The sequence below is a fragment of the Solanum lycopersicum genome, chromosome 9, assembly GCF_036512215.1.
Source record: "Solanum lycopersicum chromosome 9, SLM_r2.1".
Lineage (NCBI taxonomy): Eukaryota > Viridiplantae > Streptophyta > Magnoliopsida > Solanales > Solanaceae > Solanum > Solanum lycopersicum.
Genome location: NC_090808.1, coordinates 4137493 through 4154660, shown reverse-complemented (window position 1 = coordinate 4154660; position 17168 = coordinate 4137493). Strand labels below are relative to the sequence as shown.

Below are 17168 nucleotides of genomic sequence, written 5' to 3'. Positions count from 1 at the left end.
TCCTTTGTGTAACCCCTTTTACTGCATACTGTCTCCTCTTGAGTCTGCTTGCACCTTAATGAAGTTGCTTCCTCGTAACTGTTGCACATGCTTTCTCCTCCTTAGGCTGGTCATTTATTCAACTTCTTCTATAATTCAACTTTCTATGAATTTGTTAAGATGATTTTATCTTCCAAGTCACTGAGAATCATTCTTTAAGTGCAGAGTGATGATGGCTCTAAAGAACTTTCAGAGAGTACAGGCGTTATGGATTCAAAGTCAACTGAAGTTCGAAGGTTTGAACTATTAAGGAGTGAGCTAATGGAACTGGAGAAGCGGGTTCAAAGAAGTGCTGATCAATATGAGTATGAGGAGGTATTTTCTAACTGCTGTATATGGTCTGTGTCGAGCATGTTGTAAGATGCACTGTCCTTTTATTTCGCTTTCTTTTTGTCTCTTTCAACTTTCATATTGTGAAGTTCGTTAATGTTTATTGAGACGCTACTCTTCCATTTTCAGTATAAACTTTCTAGGCTGTGCTGATTATCATGACAACTATCCGACTAATGATGATATATAAGTAGTTAATGGACGTATATCCGTCCACTCCATCCATCTTGCTGAACATGGTTTATCTTGCTTGTCAAAGCAGTAAAATACATTCATTAAAAACTGGTTTGTTGGTCTATAATCTTTATTCCTGTCTATTTGTAACTACTGTTGTGATAATACATGAACAGTGGAAAAACTATAATCATCTTAATTTATGCTAAATAATGGGATGGCCTATTTTTCCAGGTGTTGAGGTTTTTTTAATGTTGATTCCCATAAAAGAAATGGACAAACTCTTATGTAAGAGCTTCAACTTTCGATTCTTTTCTAAGTCGAAGAAAACTTCCATGTTTAATCTGTATAAGGCGTAGGTAGAATTGGTACTCTTATTTTATGTTCTATGTGGAGTTTTAATTTTATAGTTCTGTGATCATCTTTTGTTAGAATCTCACATTCATCAAGTGTCTTGGTTGCATTTTCCACAGTTCTCACATTATGAGTTTGGTTTGGGTGTTGGTGGTTTTTGAAGGACGCTGTTGAACATGTAAATTTTAATTGTACAGACACTCCTCTTAACATTTGAAACCTAATGTCAATACAAAGAAAAAACAATAGAACTCTTTGATATGCACAGATTGCACAAAGTCTGGAGATAGCTATGCAAGACTCAGGTGTTTGATCAACAGCCATCCATCTGCCTTTTTTATCCCCTCTCTTGATCTCTTTCTGAATTGTGGACAAGAAATTTCTGATGCATGGAGTGCTCTTATGTAACTTAAATTATAGATACTGCTTCTATACCTCCAGCTCACAGCCTAGGTCATTCATGGCCCAGCTTCATATGTTTTGAGTTCATTTTCTATATATTTCCATTTTTCCAGAGAGTGGTGTTACTGAGATATTGATCTGTTTATTATATCCCTGAAAATTTATTAGCTTATTGTTGATGCATTCTACTCTAGGAGGAAAGTCAGAAGGTGGATCGCACTTCCACGCATCCTGCAGGAGCTGAAAGAACTCAATTGGTTCTTCAGAAGAAAAAGGAGAGTGTTATTGAGAAATCCTTAGACAAACTGAAAGAAACTAGCACGGTATTATGCTCTTGATCTATTTTCTTCTGTTTTATGTATTGCGTCATATGTCAATTTTTGTGGAATTACCGTTCAGAAAATACAATGGGTATGGGGATAGACATGTGACCCATTTAATTAGCTTTTAACTCCACCAATTGTCAAAGAAAGAGAACTTCCATCAGTAGTGATGGAATCACATTCGGTTTGGGTTCCTCCATGGGCTTATTACTATAAGATAATTGTTTATTCCTGTTCTTATTGCTAGTGCTTATTTTGTTCATTCTTTTTGTAGTACTTTGTGTGTTTTGATTATCTGTCTCCATATTGTCCGGATCTTCATTTTCCGTTCTTTATTGTTCTTATAAGCATTCAAAATAGAGTTTATACTACATACGTTTTCCATGTTTTACTGTTCTATTGTAAACCATGAATCAACACATTATCTTCAGGAGCAGTTAGTCGTAAGAATTGTTAGTTGTCTATTAAGACTCAGATTGAGTAATAAATTTTCCATGTCCAGGATGTTTGGCAAGGAACTCAGCTTCTCGCTATCGATGTTGCTGCAGCTTTAGGGCTACTTCGGAGGTCCATAGTAGGGGATGAGTTGACAGAAAAAGAGAAACAAGCATTGCGGAGAACTTTAACTGACTTGGCATCAGTTGTACCTATTGGATTTCTTATGCTTCTCCCTGTAAGTAGTTCTAATCCATTGTTCTTATCAGGCAAAAAAATTTAAGCTCCACAGAACTGGCTGAATAACAGAGATAGTTCATTCTGCTTATTTTTATTTTCTTTTTTCTTAAACAATTTCATTGTCATGCATGTCCAAGATCTGTATGTGAATTTGAGGTGCATATCAACTGTAAGTGAAGACATGGACCTTCAACTGGCACTAAAAAACCATTGATTATTCCCCGAGCGTCATGGTTTTTCGAGCTTGTATAATATATTACCAAGTGCAGTGAAGCTTTTAGTAACAATAGGTGCATAGTTGATGCTCAATCAACTAGTTTGAAGGCATTTTCTGAGCTGAAGTCTTTCAGCTGTTGCAATTAGAAAAATAGCCCATTTAAACAAAGCTCAAGCTCTTTCTCTCTCTCCTTCCACACCAGCTATATGGTTGCAGCACTTTGCATCTCTTTTACTCATGGAGTTTGATACAGTGCAAGCTGACATGGATGATTTTTCTTGCAGGTTACAGCAGTTGGGCATGCTGCTATGTTGGCTGGAATTCGAAGATATATGCCATCTCTGGTGTGTATTTGATCATGAATTTCCTGTCAATTTTAGTGAGCCTATCTGCTGTGTTAACTGGTTGATTTCCTTTTTGGCAGATACCTTCTACATATGGACCAGACAGATTAGCCCTCCTAAGGCAGCTTGAGAAAGTCAAGGAAATGGGAACTGAGGTGAATCCAACTGAAAAGGCTGATGAATAGCCCAGGTTAAAGCATACGAAAACAGCTATTCATATAGTTCCACCGTCAAATTCATTTCAACTTGGTTTTATATCCATTCAACAGTAGATAGGCGTAAAGAAGTTCATTCCAAGAGTCTGGCACTCCCGGTAGGCACCAGTGGCTGCAGTCTTGTGGCGCACCAGCCGGGGTGCCAGGTTCACGATATTCTGAAGGGTGACCATCTTTCCTGAACTCACTTAGATATGTGATGTTTAGGAAGGTCATGTTTCTTCTTGTATTTTGCATTTTCTCAACTACCTCAGAAATGAATATGTTGTTGGTTGGCTCTTTCTCCAGCTTAGTATAGTCTGTTTCCGGTGCTGTATTTGTGTGGCAATGGCCACCTTCATTCCAAGCTCCATCCCTGCAAATCAATTTCACCAAATTCAGTCTTAGTATAGTGTATTTGTGTTGCAACTGATTAGTTCCTACAAAGTACTTACCTGTAGTGTACTGGTGAAACGCTACGGAAGAAGATGTGACTCTTTTCAGGCTTGGTATTTTGAATCACCCATGACGCCCAAGTACTCAATGATCTTTGAAAAGCTTCCACTACATTCATCGTCATGTTCACCGTTGTTCCTTCTTGGAAATGGATGCCCCTGCAATACATTTTGTGTTATGTTAGTGATTGCTGAAGTTCTTATGGTCAAAAGAATCCAGATATATGTGATTATTGCTAAAGCACTTGAGATTCATACATGTTAATAGTTTTATCTTCATTCCACCAATGTCCAGCATTGAATATAATTACATCTGCATTAACCCACTTTGTGAAATACCAATGCAGCTTATCAAGCCTGATCACTCCCCTCACTTCTTTCGATGCATTCGCGGGAGGACGATCAACGACTACTAAGAAAGGTACTCTGTAATATTCAACAGTAAGGTTGTATTCTTGAAACTTCATAGAGAGATAACCTCTGTGTTTGGTTATGGGGTTTCCAAATTCTTCATATATGGTGGATTGGTTAGACACACCTTGTGCTAACATACATATCATTGACTCCCATTGGTTTCTTCCTATTGAATCTCCAGCAAACACTATTCGACCATTTCGACTACGTTCGAGGAAATCCTTTGCATTGAACCTGCAACATTGAAATGTTAGTCCTTGGGTCCATTTTCTACTATACCGGATTATACCAGATGAGTTCAATTTAGTTAGGGTTCTTGAAGAATACTTTATATCAAATTCTAGTTTCACGTCTAAGAATAATATATTTGCTTGAATAGGTGTCTTAAATATCGCACAAATTCTTGGGATGTTCATAAAGAGATCAAAGATATAAACAAACAAATATTTCAACCATTAAATCACGAAGAAAATTCATAGATCAAGAGGAACATAAAGAAAATGTGGAGAGAAGAATTAAGGGAGAAACATAACTGTATCCATATTGTTTATTACTTCTTATTTCTTCTTGTGGTTTGAAGTTTATTATTTCATACATTAAAATTTATTGCAAACAACATGATCCTCTGAATTAACTATACGCAAATCAGATGAACGATTTGCTCAATATCATTGCCAAAGTTGCCTCTAGCAACCCAATTACTAATGTTCACACTCAAAACATTAGTAAACTTTTAAGATTAAAGATTCATTTAGTAATGATATTAATATGGACTCGGTGTGAAAAGGCATAGCAAATTAAGGTGAATGTAATCATAAAGCTACAACTTTTCCACACCTCATGATTTCTAACAACATGAAAGCACTATATATCCATAAAAGAGAAAAGCCACGTACACTTGCTTTGTTAATTAGCCAATTTGTTGCATTGACATTAACTTCTAAGGTAGTTAAAAGTCCTTCTCAATTTGTTACCTTTTCAAATTCCACAACACTTTTAGTATATATGAAAGAAAAAAATATTTATATTTATTTTGAGGGAAGGTGAGGAGTTCAAGAAATATATATTACAATACATGCATTGTCTTCTCACCATTAAATTATTATTATATTCATATCTTGTTAGCGAAACTAAGAAATCTTCAAAGGTTAACATTGCACAACTTGTAGATTGTACACCATGAGATTTTAAGTTCAATCCCATTAGAGAAAACAATAGGAGGTTTCTTCCCATGTACTTTTTAGCCTTATTGGGTGGTTGTAGTGAAGCTAGAAATTTCATTAAGAGTGTTCAATTGGCCATCCTTTTTTCTACATGTTTGCCAATATCTTGTGGAACTAGTCAAGTTATGACAAAGGGTGTTTAACTGGTCACCCTTTACTACATGTAAGCCACTATCTGGTCACCCTTTACTACATGTACACCATTATCTTGTGGAACTAGTCAAGGTTTGACAAAGGGTATTCAACTGATCACCCTTCACTACATGTACGCCACTATCTTGTGGAACTAGTCAAGGTATGACAAAGGGTATTCAACTTATCACCCTCCTTTACTACATGTACACAAGTATCTGGTCACCCTTTACTACATGTACGCCATTATCTTGTTTAACTAGTCAAGGTATGACAAAGGGTATTCAACTGATCACCCTCCTTTACTACATGTACACAAGTATCTGGTCACCCTTTACTACATGTACGTCATTATCTTGTTTAACTAGTCAAGGTATGACAAAGGATATTCAATTGATCACCCTTCAGATAAAGTACTATCTTGTGGTAAAGGTATAACAAATGGTGTTCAACTGGTCACCCTACTATGTGGAATTAGTCAATGTGACATTACGATTATAACAAAGAAAACAATACAAGAAAGAGAAAAAAAATAAGGTATTCTTTAAAAATGAATATAATAAAGCATGGAACATATATGCAAATAGTAATTAACCTAAAATAAAATATTTTCAAACAAACTTAATATTATTACCTTGGAAGATGACAATGTTGAGGTTGCCATCGCCACTTCCGGTAATCCATATCCCGGCGACCACTTTTCCGGCACCGGAAACCGGGATCCAAGAATGGACAATTCTCATTATATTGATCAACAACATATTTTTCATCCCAAATCCATTTTCCATAAGAGTAATCACAAGTAGAATTTTTGGCAAAAAAACCAATATTGCTAATTACAAGAGGGTCATGATAAAGTGGGCTTAGTAAATTGTAGAAAAGAATAGAAGAAAAGAATAAAAATAGAAAAAATAATACATGATACATATATTTCTTTACAAATTTTAACAAGAAATTATTATTCTTGTTGTTTTCTTGTAGATGAGAAAGTGGTGGGAGATCCATGAGAAGAGGAGAAAATATATTAAAAAGGTATGTTTTGTTGCTATGTATATAAAAGGAGAATGAGTGATGATAGGAAAATTATTACTCCGATATTAATTTATATGATGTAATTTAATTTGAATTTAAATTGTGTGAATAGTCAATTCTTTATAAACATTCAAATTAAGATATAGGAAAAGACATTAAAAAGAAAATTAGAATCCTAGTTATACTCTAATTAAATTTATAAGAGTATTGAGTAATACTATTTCCTTTTTTGGCGTAAATCAAATATGTCTTCCTTAAATATCACTAAGGAGTTAATCACAATTTTATGTTATGAAATAAGTTTGAGATGTTTGTGTCTTTAAATTATTTTCATTAAGGATATAATTTAAAATTTTAAAATTAAATAATTACTAATTATAAATATGTTCTTTTTTTTACGGTTTAAAAAGAAAAGTACAATATAAATTGAGAGAAGGAGTAATTTGGAAATTAATGCAATATCTAACATATGACATAATTATTAAGGAAAATTTCTAATTAAGACAATAATATATGACATAATTAGTAAGAATATTGTATAATATATACGATGGAACAAATATCTTTTTGCCCCAAAATTTGGCTATGGTATATTATTATACTCATTATTATTATTATTATTATATAATAAAGACACAAAAAGTAGTTTAAATAGATGGAAAATAGTAAAAAGATAAAGCTTGATTTATAACTTCGTTGATCATGCTTACACGGACATAATTAGAGACGAGAATTTCATAAATAGTACAAAGATTAAATTTAATTATGTTTTATAGCTATTATTTGTTATTGATATTTTTGTTTATACAGTTCGCTTCTAATATATAAATAGGATAAATACAAACATTTTGTATTTAAATATTTAGGAATTATTCAGAAATTTGTTTGTATATTTCGCTTTGCCATAAGAGTTTTCAAAACTTTATGTATATTTTTGCTTGCTAAAATATAAAATACAAATATGATATTTTATTATAAATTTTTCATAACTCGTACAAATCAAATATATCAACAAATTGTATACAAATAACTATAGTATATATATACAAAATTTGAATATATACAATTAGGAATTGAGGTATACAAATTCTAATTTTTCATAATTAGAAATCAAATAGCAAAATTTAAGAATTGTAGGTGTGAATCATAAATATACGAAACTATATTTATAAAGCATAACATATAATGAATATTTGTCATTTCGTGTAATTTTCCTAAGAAGACTAATGGGATGATGGTTATGGACCTAAACATATTCAAAGGGTGTTTTGGTCCAATTTAAGTCTTTTATTTATAATTACTATGATGAGTCAATTTTTTAAATGGTCACACAAGTTAAGAAAATTGTCTTAAAATATCATTTATGTTTTATTTAAGACCAAAATATCACACAACTATTACTATTTCCTCCAAATATATTTGACAATTCAAAAACATCACTCTCTCCTAGTTGGCATGACACGTCATTAAAATCTCTTTTTAATAATAGACTAATTTAATTCATGAAACTAAAATAATGATCATATTGTTTTAAATTTTTTAAATTAATTTATTAAGAATAAGTTTTCATACTTAAAATCTTTTATCATAATTAAACTTTTTATTTTTTTATGTTATGCAGAATGCGTTTTTAAAACGTACTATAAGCTCATCAATTTTAAATACTTATAAACACATACATTCAAAAAATATTGATATACAAATCACTCATGAACGCTAATTTTACTTCAATTAATCATAAATTGTATAATAAATCAATAATATTAAAGGTCGATTAATTATTAAAAAATAATTATTTGGGTGCTTTGAAATCCATATATACTTACAATATCTTTTTTTAAAAGAAAATAGTAAGTGAATAATATTTATAAAAAATAAATTTTTTATCTTTATTTATCAGTGTATTAATCTCATATAATATGTATACTATGAATTAAATAGGTAAATTCAATTAATTATTAATTTATTTATTGATGTTTAATTGTATGAAAAGTTATAATATAATATAATATAATATAATATAATATAAAATAAAATAAAAAAATAAAAAATAAAAATAAAATTAGAAAAAGTTAATAATAATAATAATTTTTCTCTTTCTTACCAATTTTTTTTGTCAATCATACAGATTTATCTAAATATTTTTTATTTAAAAAATTATTTAAAATTTTCAAATAATTTAGTTAAGAATTTTAAAATTATCAGGTAATAAGTACACACAGAGATTTTTTCATTGAATTTCGTTTGGTGACAATATATAAAGTTACTAGACTTTTTAAATTACTTTTCTTATAATCTTCATAAATTCTCATGTGTTATAAAATCAAGCTTTTGGCAATATAAATATAAAGAGATGAAGACAAGAGGAGTAAAATGGAAGATAAGATTTTCTTCTTATTCAAGTATATGCAAATCTCATATGTATCTATATTACAATAGTGAATGAACAACCCTATTTATAGAGTGAGAAATCACTCCAAAGGTCACCATATTAAGTATCATAATAAATAGATACATTCTTATCCAAAAAGGTTCATGTAACCTAGTGAATATGAATGGTTGTTCATGTACCAACCTTATGGACTATCCACTCATTCAATGAATTTATAACACTCCCCCTTGGATGTCCATAGATAATGTGCCTCGTTAAAACCCTACTAGGAAAAACCCTGTGGGAAAAAATTCTAGTGAAGGAAAAAGAGTACACATATCTTTTGATACGCACCATTTGTTGCCTCATTAAAAACCTTGCCAGGAAAACCCAGTGGGAAAAAACCTCGATCAAGGGAAAAAGAGCGCAACGCGTATTGTACTCCCCCTGATTAAAACATCACTTAATTTCTTGTGATGATGTCTCCAATCTTCATACATTGTGGTTGGTATATTCCTTTTTAAAAGAAAAACCACACATTTCTTGAATATGGTGTGTCATTTATCTCAACCAGACGCACTTTTGACTTGCTTCATGGAGGACTTTTATTTCTGCATAGCAACATTTGCTTCATTGATCCCCAAGATATTATTGTGCCTCCACATGCAAACACATAGCGTGATTGAGATAGAACTTTATGCAGATCAGATAAATATTCTGCATCTGCGTAACCAATCAATTTTGTCTTGGATTCCTCGGGATAGAATAAACCCATAACTATGGTCCTTCGAGGATATTCAATCATGTGCTCAACACCATTTCAATGTCCTTTTATCGGGGAGAAACTGAATCTTGCCAGTAAATTTACTGCAAAATAAATATCTGGTCAAATATTGTTAGTAAGATGCACTAGTGCCCTGATTGCACCAAGATAGAGTTTCATCACCAAGAAACTCTTCATCCTTCTTTTGAGATCAAACTGAATCATCATTTATGCCAAGTGATCTCATACTCATTGGGGTACTCAATGAATGCGATATATCCACATAAAATTGCATCAAAATTTTTCAGTGTATGTGCACTGTTGTCTGTTAGACAAATATTTTATTTGTCAAATTAACAATCTGTAGGTCAAGACAAAATTTTGTCTTACCAAGACCTTTTCATAAAAATACAAGGACAATTAGGGTCATTCTTTTGTACCCTTTTTCTTCCTTGACTATTTCAATCCATATAAGGATTCTTGAAGCTTTATTAGATAAGTTTCTTTCAAACTCTTATATGCTTCAGACACCTCGATTGTTTCAAGGATTTTCATATAACCTTCATTGTCTAGCTAGACATTAAAATTATTCATTTACATGCATTCAAGTTTTCATATGTTGCCAGATCAAAACAAACCTCATTTCATCCACCAAAGGACAAAACATCTCCACTAGTGTCAGGATTTTTACGATAAACCTTTATGCCCCAAGGCACAAACCGTATTTGATATCTTACGGTTATACTATCGCATAATAATTTATTTGTACCCCACTGACATTATACCTTGATTTATGGACTACCAGTCCAAAATGTCACTTTTCTAAGTGAAACAAAATATACTTGAATTGTGCATTTTACTTGGCCAACCATTTATCTGTTCACACAATATGACAGATTTGAATTCAAGATCCTCATCACAATTTATATCATTGAGCGCTACCTCATATCAAAGATACCGTCGACGGTTATTTGATATTGATTCCAACAAGACATAACTTATCGAGATCTCTTCATTTTTCATTATTTCAGGTACCTGAACCTTTTTCAAGATTGTATGAAGTGTTATGTCAATGTGCTCCTTTATAGAACTTGCCTCATTATCATGACCATATTGATCATTTGCTCCTTCCTTCTTCAAGAAATTTTATATTTGGAATCAATTGGTCTATTACGCTTTCGGCGTGTCATAGACTCTGTCCTTCAAGGACTTCACATTGGAACATTTGCAGCTGAATTATATCATAGAGTCAGTGCATTCATCTGGCAACTGATTTGCAACATTATGCAACTGAATTATCCCTTGAACTTTAAGTTCACATATTTATTTAACGAGGATCTAGATAATTCATAATTAACCTCACACATAATTTTCAGCTGTCAATCACCTCTCCCCCTAATGTTAGAAAATCTAACATTCATTCCAACATTATTTGGAAGTTCATCTTTGTGCGTGGTGGAGCAATTAAAATCATAACCGCACATTCAACATTTTAGATGAAAATTATATGGTTCCTGACCCTGAACCAATTTTAATGGGGAAACCTTGTTGGTTTGATGCATACATGTGTTGCTACCACATTCTTTTCAAGGAATGAAGCAAATTCAATAGAACGAATTTCAAGACTTTTCATCAAAGCCTAGTCATCATTATATCATCATTATGGTGCATTGACTCAAACTCAATGTCTTATCCATATAAGGCGTTTTACGCCATAATTCTATGGGACTTGAACCCAATCACGGTGCATCAAAACTCAAATTGATGTCTTACCCTTTTGGTGCGATAGAACTTGAATCTATCGTCTTATCCTCAAATATTTTTCATTATGGTGCATCCGGACTTTAACCTGATGTCTTACCCTTTTGGTGCGATGAAACTTGAATTCATCATCTTACCCTTAACCAACGGTATAATAAATCGAAGTACAACATGACTCATCCTTTGAGTCTTTCAAAACAATCAAAATAACATTCAAATTCATGCTATTAAAATTTTATACCTTCTTCTATTTAAGAAATTTTGTATAGCATGTCATATTCAACCAATAGTAGTATATGTCTTCGGTTCCTGATTTTATGCATACAATACTTTGATCTTCATAACGAGATCAACCAAAATATGAGCTAAAGTAAAACTAAAACTCAATCTCGATTGGCTAGAGACTCGTGCTGATAACGTGTTATAAAATCAAGCTCATGGCAATATAAATATAAAGAGATGAAGACAAGAGGAGTAAGATGGAAGATAAGACTTTCTTCTTATTCAAGTATATGCAAATCTCATATGTATCTATATTACAATAGTGAATGAACAACCCTATTTATAGAGTGAGAAATCACTCCAAAGGTCACCATATTAAGTATCATAATAAATAGATACATTCTTATCCAAAAAGATTCATGTAACCTAGTGAATATGAATGGTTGTTCATGTACCAACCTTATGGACTATCCACTCATTCAATGAATTTATAACATCATGTAATTTATATATTTATTTAGAGACATAAGTTCGATGAATTAAATAGGTCTAGTATCTTTTTAAAATGATTATTAATGACATGACATATCAACTAGAATTTAAAGAGACTTTTGAGGTATTTGGTATTTCTAATGGATAAAAAATATAATATTATTCACTTTCTTCTTCTTTTTTTCAAAAAAAAATAATATCGAGAGCATGAATTGTAAAATATACAATTAATTTTATTGTATTGACCTTTAATATTATTGATTTATTATATAACTTATGATTAATTGATGTAAATTATCGTTAATGAGTGATTTGTATATCAATATGTTTTTGAATGTATGTGTTTATAAGTATTCAAAAGTGATAAATTAATAGTACATTTTAAAATTGTATTCTTCATAACATAAAAAAATAAAAAGTTTAATTATGATAAAAGATTTTAAGTATGAATAGATTAAAAACAAATTAAAAATAATATAATCATTATTTTAGTTAAATAGGTTCAATGAATTATATTAGTTTATTATTTAAAAAAAAGACTTTAATGACATATCATGCCAACTAGGAGAGAGTGATGATTTTAGAGTACCAAGTATATTTGGAGGAAATAGTGATAGTTGAGTGATATTTTGTCCTAAATAAAACATAAATGATATTTCAAGACAATTCTCTAACTTAGGTGACCATTTAGAAAATTACTCTTACTATGATTTATGTGATAACATGTGGGGTTAGGGAGGGAGGGGGGCAGGCCGGTGGTGGGTGGGTGGGGTCAGGGATCAGGTAAAAAATAAAATTTTAAAATTGATTTTTTTAAAAAAAAATATAATTTAAAATTGGAGGAGAGTTTTGGAAAATGTTTTCCTTAATTTTTGAAGGAAAATCATTTTTCTTAATTTTGAGAAAAATGAGTTAATTTGAAAAACATTTTCCGAAACTTTTGTCCCAACCAAAAAATGTTTTCCTTCATACCAAACACACTCTTAGTCTTTAAAGTTAACAATTTAACATAATGATTATTCTGAAATATATAAAATAAAATAAATCGAAAAATTGGTGAATCTTAATACTTGAAAAATTGTGTATAGAAAATTTTGAATTTAATATAAATTAAATATTTAAAATTTTATGACAGAAAGTATTTAGAACAATGTTGATAGTCTCAGGGGGCGCAGCGGTTTCTTTCAAATGTAGTTGTAACTATTGAAAAAGAGAAGAAGGGCGAGTTGTTAATGAATAAAAACAAAGCAAACTGAGAAGCAAATGAGATCAATTGTTTAAAATAATCATTCTAATTGTCTATTTTTATAAAATATAATTTTAATTTATATATTTCTTCAAGCATTCAGAATCACCGACTTTTATTTATTTCTTTTATATAATTTAAAAACATAGTCTCAACTGATATTAGTCCAAATGTGTCAATTGGGCAGGATATAATATATATTGCACCTTAAACTTGACTTCAAATTTTAAGTTTGACCTTCAACTTTCATAATGTACAAACAGACACTTAAACTATCCGATTTTTAAATAAATAAACACACGAGTTGTACATAGAACAATACACGTAGGATACTATGTACGACAAAAAATAATATGTGGAATACGTGTGTCTATTTATTCAACTTTATACAAGTTTAAATGTATATTTATGCATATCTAAAATTGAAGGCATAAATATAATTTGAAGCAAAATTAAAAAATACATTTATGTATTATATCATTGGGCAAATATATCTATAGTCTAGTTGCATGCAAGATAAGGACGAAGCCAAATAAAATTGATGGATTTATATGAACTTTCATGGAAAATCACACTCTTTATATATATAATTAAAATTTTAAAATTTCTTTGTATATTTATTTCTTTGATAAAAATTTTAATTCCGCCGCGAGTAGTATTACAAGTAATATTTGCGGGGAGGAGCTATCGGATTGATTACGAATTCAGTTTTTTCGAAGAAAAATTGGAGTTGCAAATTTCATAAGGTGTTTGATAAATTGCCCGAGAGAGAAACTCAAACCATAACTGAGCTTGATTTTTGATAACTTTTTTATATGTATGTACGTGCATTTTCAGGCATGGAAGATCTGAAATGCGGGCGTTTCTGCTTTTTCGATGGTTCAGTTTCATCTATGGATCGAGAAAACTATGGTAGTAAGCTTCGTCAATTGTATTTCTAGGTTAATAGTAATGTTTTTCACTGATTGTGAATTCTCATATTGTGTTCGCGTTAGCAAACTAATACTGTAAAGTAACGGTTGATTATGATTTTTTTCGTCAGGCTTCTCATAATGCTGTTTTAAGTGGGAATTCAGTAGAGGCGAAGCTATGATTTCAACATAATTGGTTAATATTTGTGTATAATTTGAGGCTGAATCCGCATGTGGATTTTGCATTGCTTCTGGTGGGAAGGACCTTTTCTATGTGGTGTTGATAGGGTCACTGATTAGCTTTTGCATTGCTAAAACAAGGTATGGAATGTTTAGCTTTTGGTATTGCGAATCTATCGACTGATATACTAGACATACTGCAAGTGAAAGTGCATCTGTAGTAGGTATTTTTATTTGTTGGAACTTGGAAGAACTTCTCCTTGTTTAGTTGTATATATTGTTTCATGAGCAAATTGTTATATGAAATGCAGCAACACCTACTCGAGAAGATTATTAGATATTACGAATGGAGCGTCTTAACTGTTAAGATACGGTTATTTGGATGAAAATGCTAATTAGCTCATAACGATGTTTTTAGAGGAATTGAAATGATGATAGATGTAAAGAATCAGTTTCCAGATGAAAGGTGTAAGTGTTTCCATAATAAAATTCTAGATTGAACTCGTGAGTCACGCTATGTTTGAACTCTTCTTATCTTCTCTTATTTTGATAAAATTCATATTACTGCCTTTGACTGAATCCTTCTTGTTGTATTGTTTGTGGGATGTAAAGCAAAATAATATGTTCATACCATCAGATGTTGAAAGGGTGTTATGAACTTGCCTGGGTAATTTATAACTTTGGATGTCATTTGGATCTCAATATTCTTTATTTGTAAACCAGATCCGAATATTAAAAAGTCTGCTTATCAGTTACATACTTTAAGTCAGTCTTACTACTGCTAAGGCCTCATGTATAGAATAACTGTATTATATTTACTACCAAGGACTTTTAAGGAATTATTGATTCAAAACATTCTATTGCTACACCCATCTTCAAGTATCTCAAATAGCACACTAGCCGTAAGATGAAGAGGTGTCTAATACAGCCACTCATCCGCTGAGCTGGCCGAAAGAATCAAGTGAAGAGTCTTTACTATAAAGAAAAAGCATTTTCCTATTCTAGAATTCCTGCAAACTATTAATTGAAGTGCTTACCAGTCACCGCTACAATTGGCAGAAATTGGCACTGCATCTATATCAATGAATATTTAGCTTTTCCTTGGTCCATTTTTTTAGCACTGGCTTACTCACAGGAAGCTGGCTTAGCAGAAAGATGGACTTTGTGTGTAACTTTAACAGAGAAAAAGAAAATGAACTTTGTCATATGCTTTAATACAAGATTATGTGCTTAAATACTTGTGCATTATGTACACTTCACATGTACAAGTGTTTTGGTTTAGATACTCCTTATTATCACATATAAATCTACTTGCACCTTCTGTTTTATACTGTATAGTGTATACTCTATAACCAGGAAGGACTTTTGTTGGATTTGCATTTGATAGTGTTATCATCTTTCTTTTCAAGAAAAAAAAAAGAAGAAAAAAAGTATGTTTTACATTGATGCAGAAGAACCTGACTGTTATGACCTGTACTTGAATACAAATGGTGAGATCTCCTTCTGCTTTTATCTGCCTCTATTTTGCACCAGATGATTTTCGAATGTGCAGCTCCACCAAGCAAATTGGACAGGGAATGGATGACAAGTTGCAAGAAGTGAAGAAATCACTAATTTTTCCAAGGTTAGTTCTTTGATTGATTTAGGACAAATTATTTGACTTTAACACAATTTTAGTTGTGAAGACTACAAATATTCTCAATTTTTGGGGGAACAAAATTATAGAGGAATGTTGTATTGAAGAATCCGATTTCCGTTCAAATTATCTATGTGAATGACATTGTATATACTTTGAACTTGAATGGTTATGGTATCATGTCAATGACAAAAAATTTAAAACTTCATTTCTGAAAGAAAAATGGCTAGAGAAACTTTTCCAATACAATAGTAAGTAACAACAACAACATACCCAGTGTGGTCCCCACAACTGGGATTTGGGGTGGTTAAAGTGTACGCGGACCTTACTCTACCTTGTTAGTTAGAGAGGAGGTTGTTTCTGAAAGACTTTCAACTCAAAGAAAGCAAAGACACAACATATGAAGACATAAGCAACAACTGGAAGTAAGAAAATATGGGAAGTTTGCTTAACATTCTTCATTGAATAAGAAAATATGGGAAGTTTGCTTAACATTCTTCATTGAACCTCATGACTTTATTAGTATCCCCCAGTGTGGCCTTAATTCACCCTATCAAAGCTTGCTTAACATTCTTCAATTTGTGATGAAAGATGATGAAGAAATCCCTTGTACATATGTCCTCCAATGCTGCCTCACTAAGTCAGGGAAAGTCTCATGCTTAGCCCAAAAATTCAAGAATTTAAAGGATCTTCTAAGTGGAGTATCATCCAAGCTACAAGATATTAGCTAAGGAGCATGATGTGGCTCCTTCTTGATCAAGTGTGTGACCTCCAAAATAGGTCCTTTAAATTCTTGAAAATGCATTCATCATTAAATCTTGAGTTTTGCACCTATTCTTTGTCTTCCCCGCTCCATGTCCAACAACTTCAGCTCCTTTAGGATTAGAATCCTTAGCTTCTGCCCGCAATTGAATCCCAGTAGATTAGGATTAACCTTCCCCTTTCCAATTGAGGCATCAATTACCTCCACCAATGCTGTCAATTTGCATCACTATCTTGGCTTTCCACTTCATCAACAAGTGCTGCAAATTGTTTCCCAGTTTGTGTAGGAACCATAGTTCCTTTATTAGGACGGGATTCGAACCCCCACACATTCATGATTGGACATCTGGAGCATGGACAATATAAGGCTGGGTCTCATCATTGGGAACAATGAATTGGGATTGCCCCAAAAGCTACCTCCTGAGGGGAGAACTGCCCAAGACCATATGACGAGACCAAGGTGCTTATTATCCCACTGATGTGGGACTCCAACAAGCCTTATTGTCATCCTTCGAT

The 17168-nt window shown here is 31.9% G+C and overlaps 3 protein-coding genes across 13 annotated transcripts in view; 1 reads left to right on the top strand and 2 right to left on the bottom strand.

Moving 5' to 3' along the window:
- LOC101244408 (uncharacterized) overlaps window positions 1–17168 on the top strand; it is a 36705-nt gene that overhangs the window by 16110 nt on the left and 3427 nt on the right. For 3 of the 11 annotated variants that reach the window (XR_011211623.1, XM_026033033.2, XM_069288934.1), the window contains 6 exons: window positions 205–354; window positions 1494–1622; window positions 2125–2295; window positions 2799–2858; window positions 2939–3048; window positions 3855–4119. Coding sequence is in view for 5 of the 11 variants with exons in the window: in XM_026033033.2 (XP_025888818.1) it covers window positions 205–354; window positions 1494–1622; window positions 2125–2295; window positions 2799–2858; window positions 2939–3043 (615 nt within the window). In the remaining 6 variants the exon portion in view is untranslated. Of the gene's footprint in view, window positions 1–204; window positions 832–1493; window positions 1623–2124; window positions 2296–2798; window positions 2859–2938; window positions 3366–3854; window positions 4171–4300; window positions 4423–6257; window positions 6309–14000; window positions 14076–14205; window positions 14396–15787; window positions 15879–17168 lie in introns of those variants that run through there. The other 8 variants (XR_011211622.1, XM_004246431.5, XM_010327593.4 and 5 more) reach the window with 6 other exon arrangements.
- Window positions 2995–6281, bottom strand: LOC101257207 (protein trichome birefringence-like 8). Its single transcript, XM_019215645.3, has 2 exons — window positions 5911–6281; window positions 2995–4155 (listed from the first exon to the last, which is right to left on the bottom strand). The coding sequence occupies exons 1-2, from the start codon at window positions 6279–6281 to the stop codon at window positions 3744–3746; spliced, it is 783 nt and encodes a 260-aa protein (XP_019071190.2). The 3' UTR covers window positions 2995–3743.
- On the bottom strand, window positions 3095–3632 carry LOC109121054 (protein trichome birefringence-like 8). Its single transcript, XM_019215523.1, has 2 exons — window positions 3508–3632; window positions 3095–3428 (listed from the first exon to the last, which is right to left on the bottom strand). The coding sequence occupies exons 1-2, from the start codon at window positions 3630–3632 to the stop codon at window positions 3095–3097; spliced, it is 459 nt and encodes a 152-aa protein (XP_019071068.1).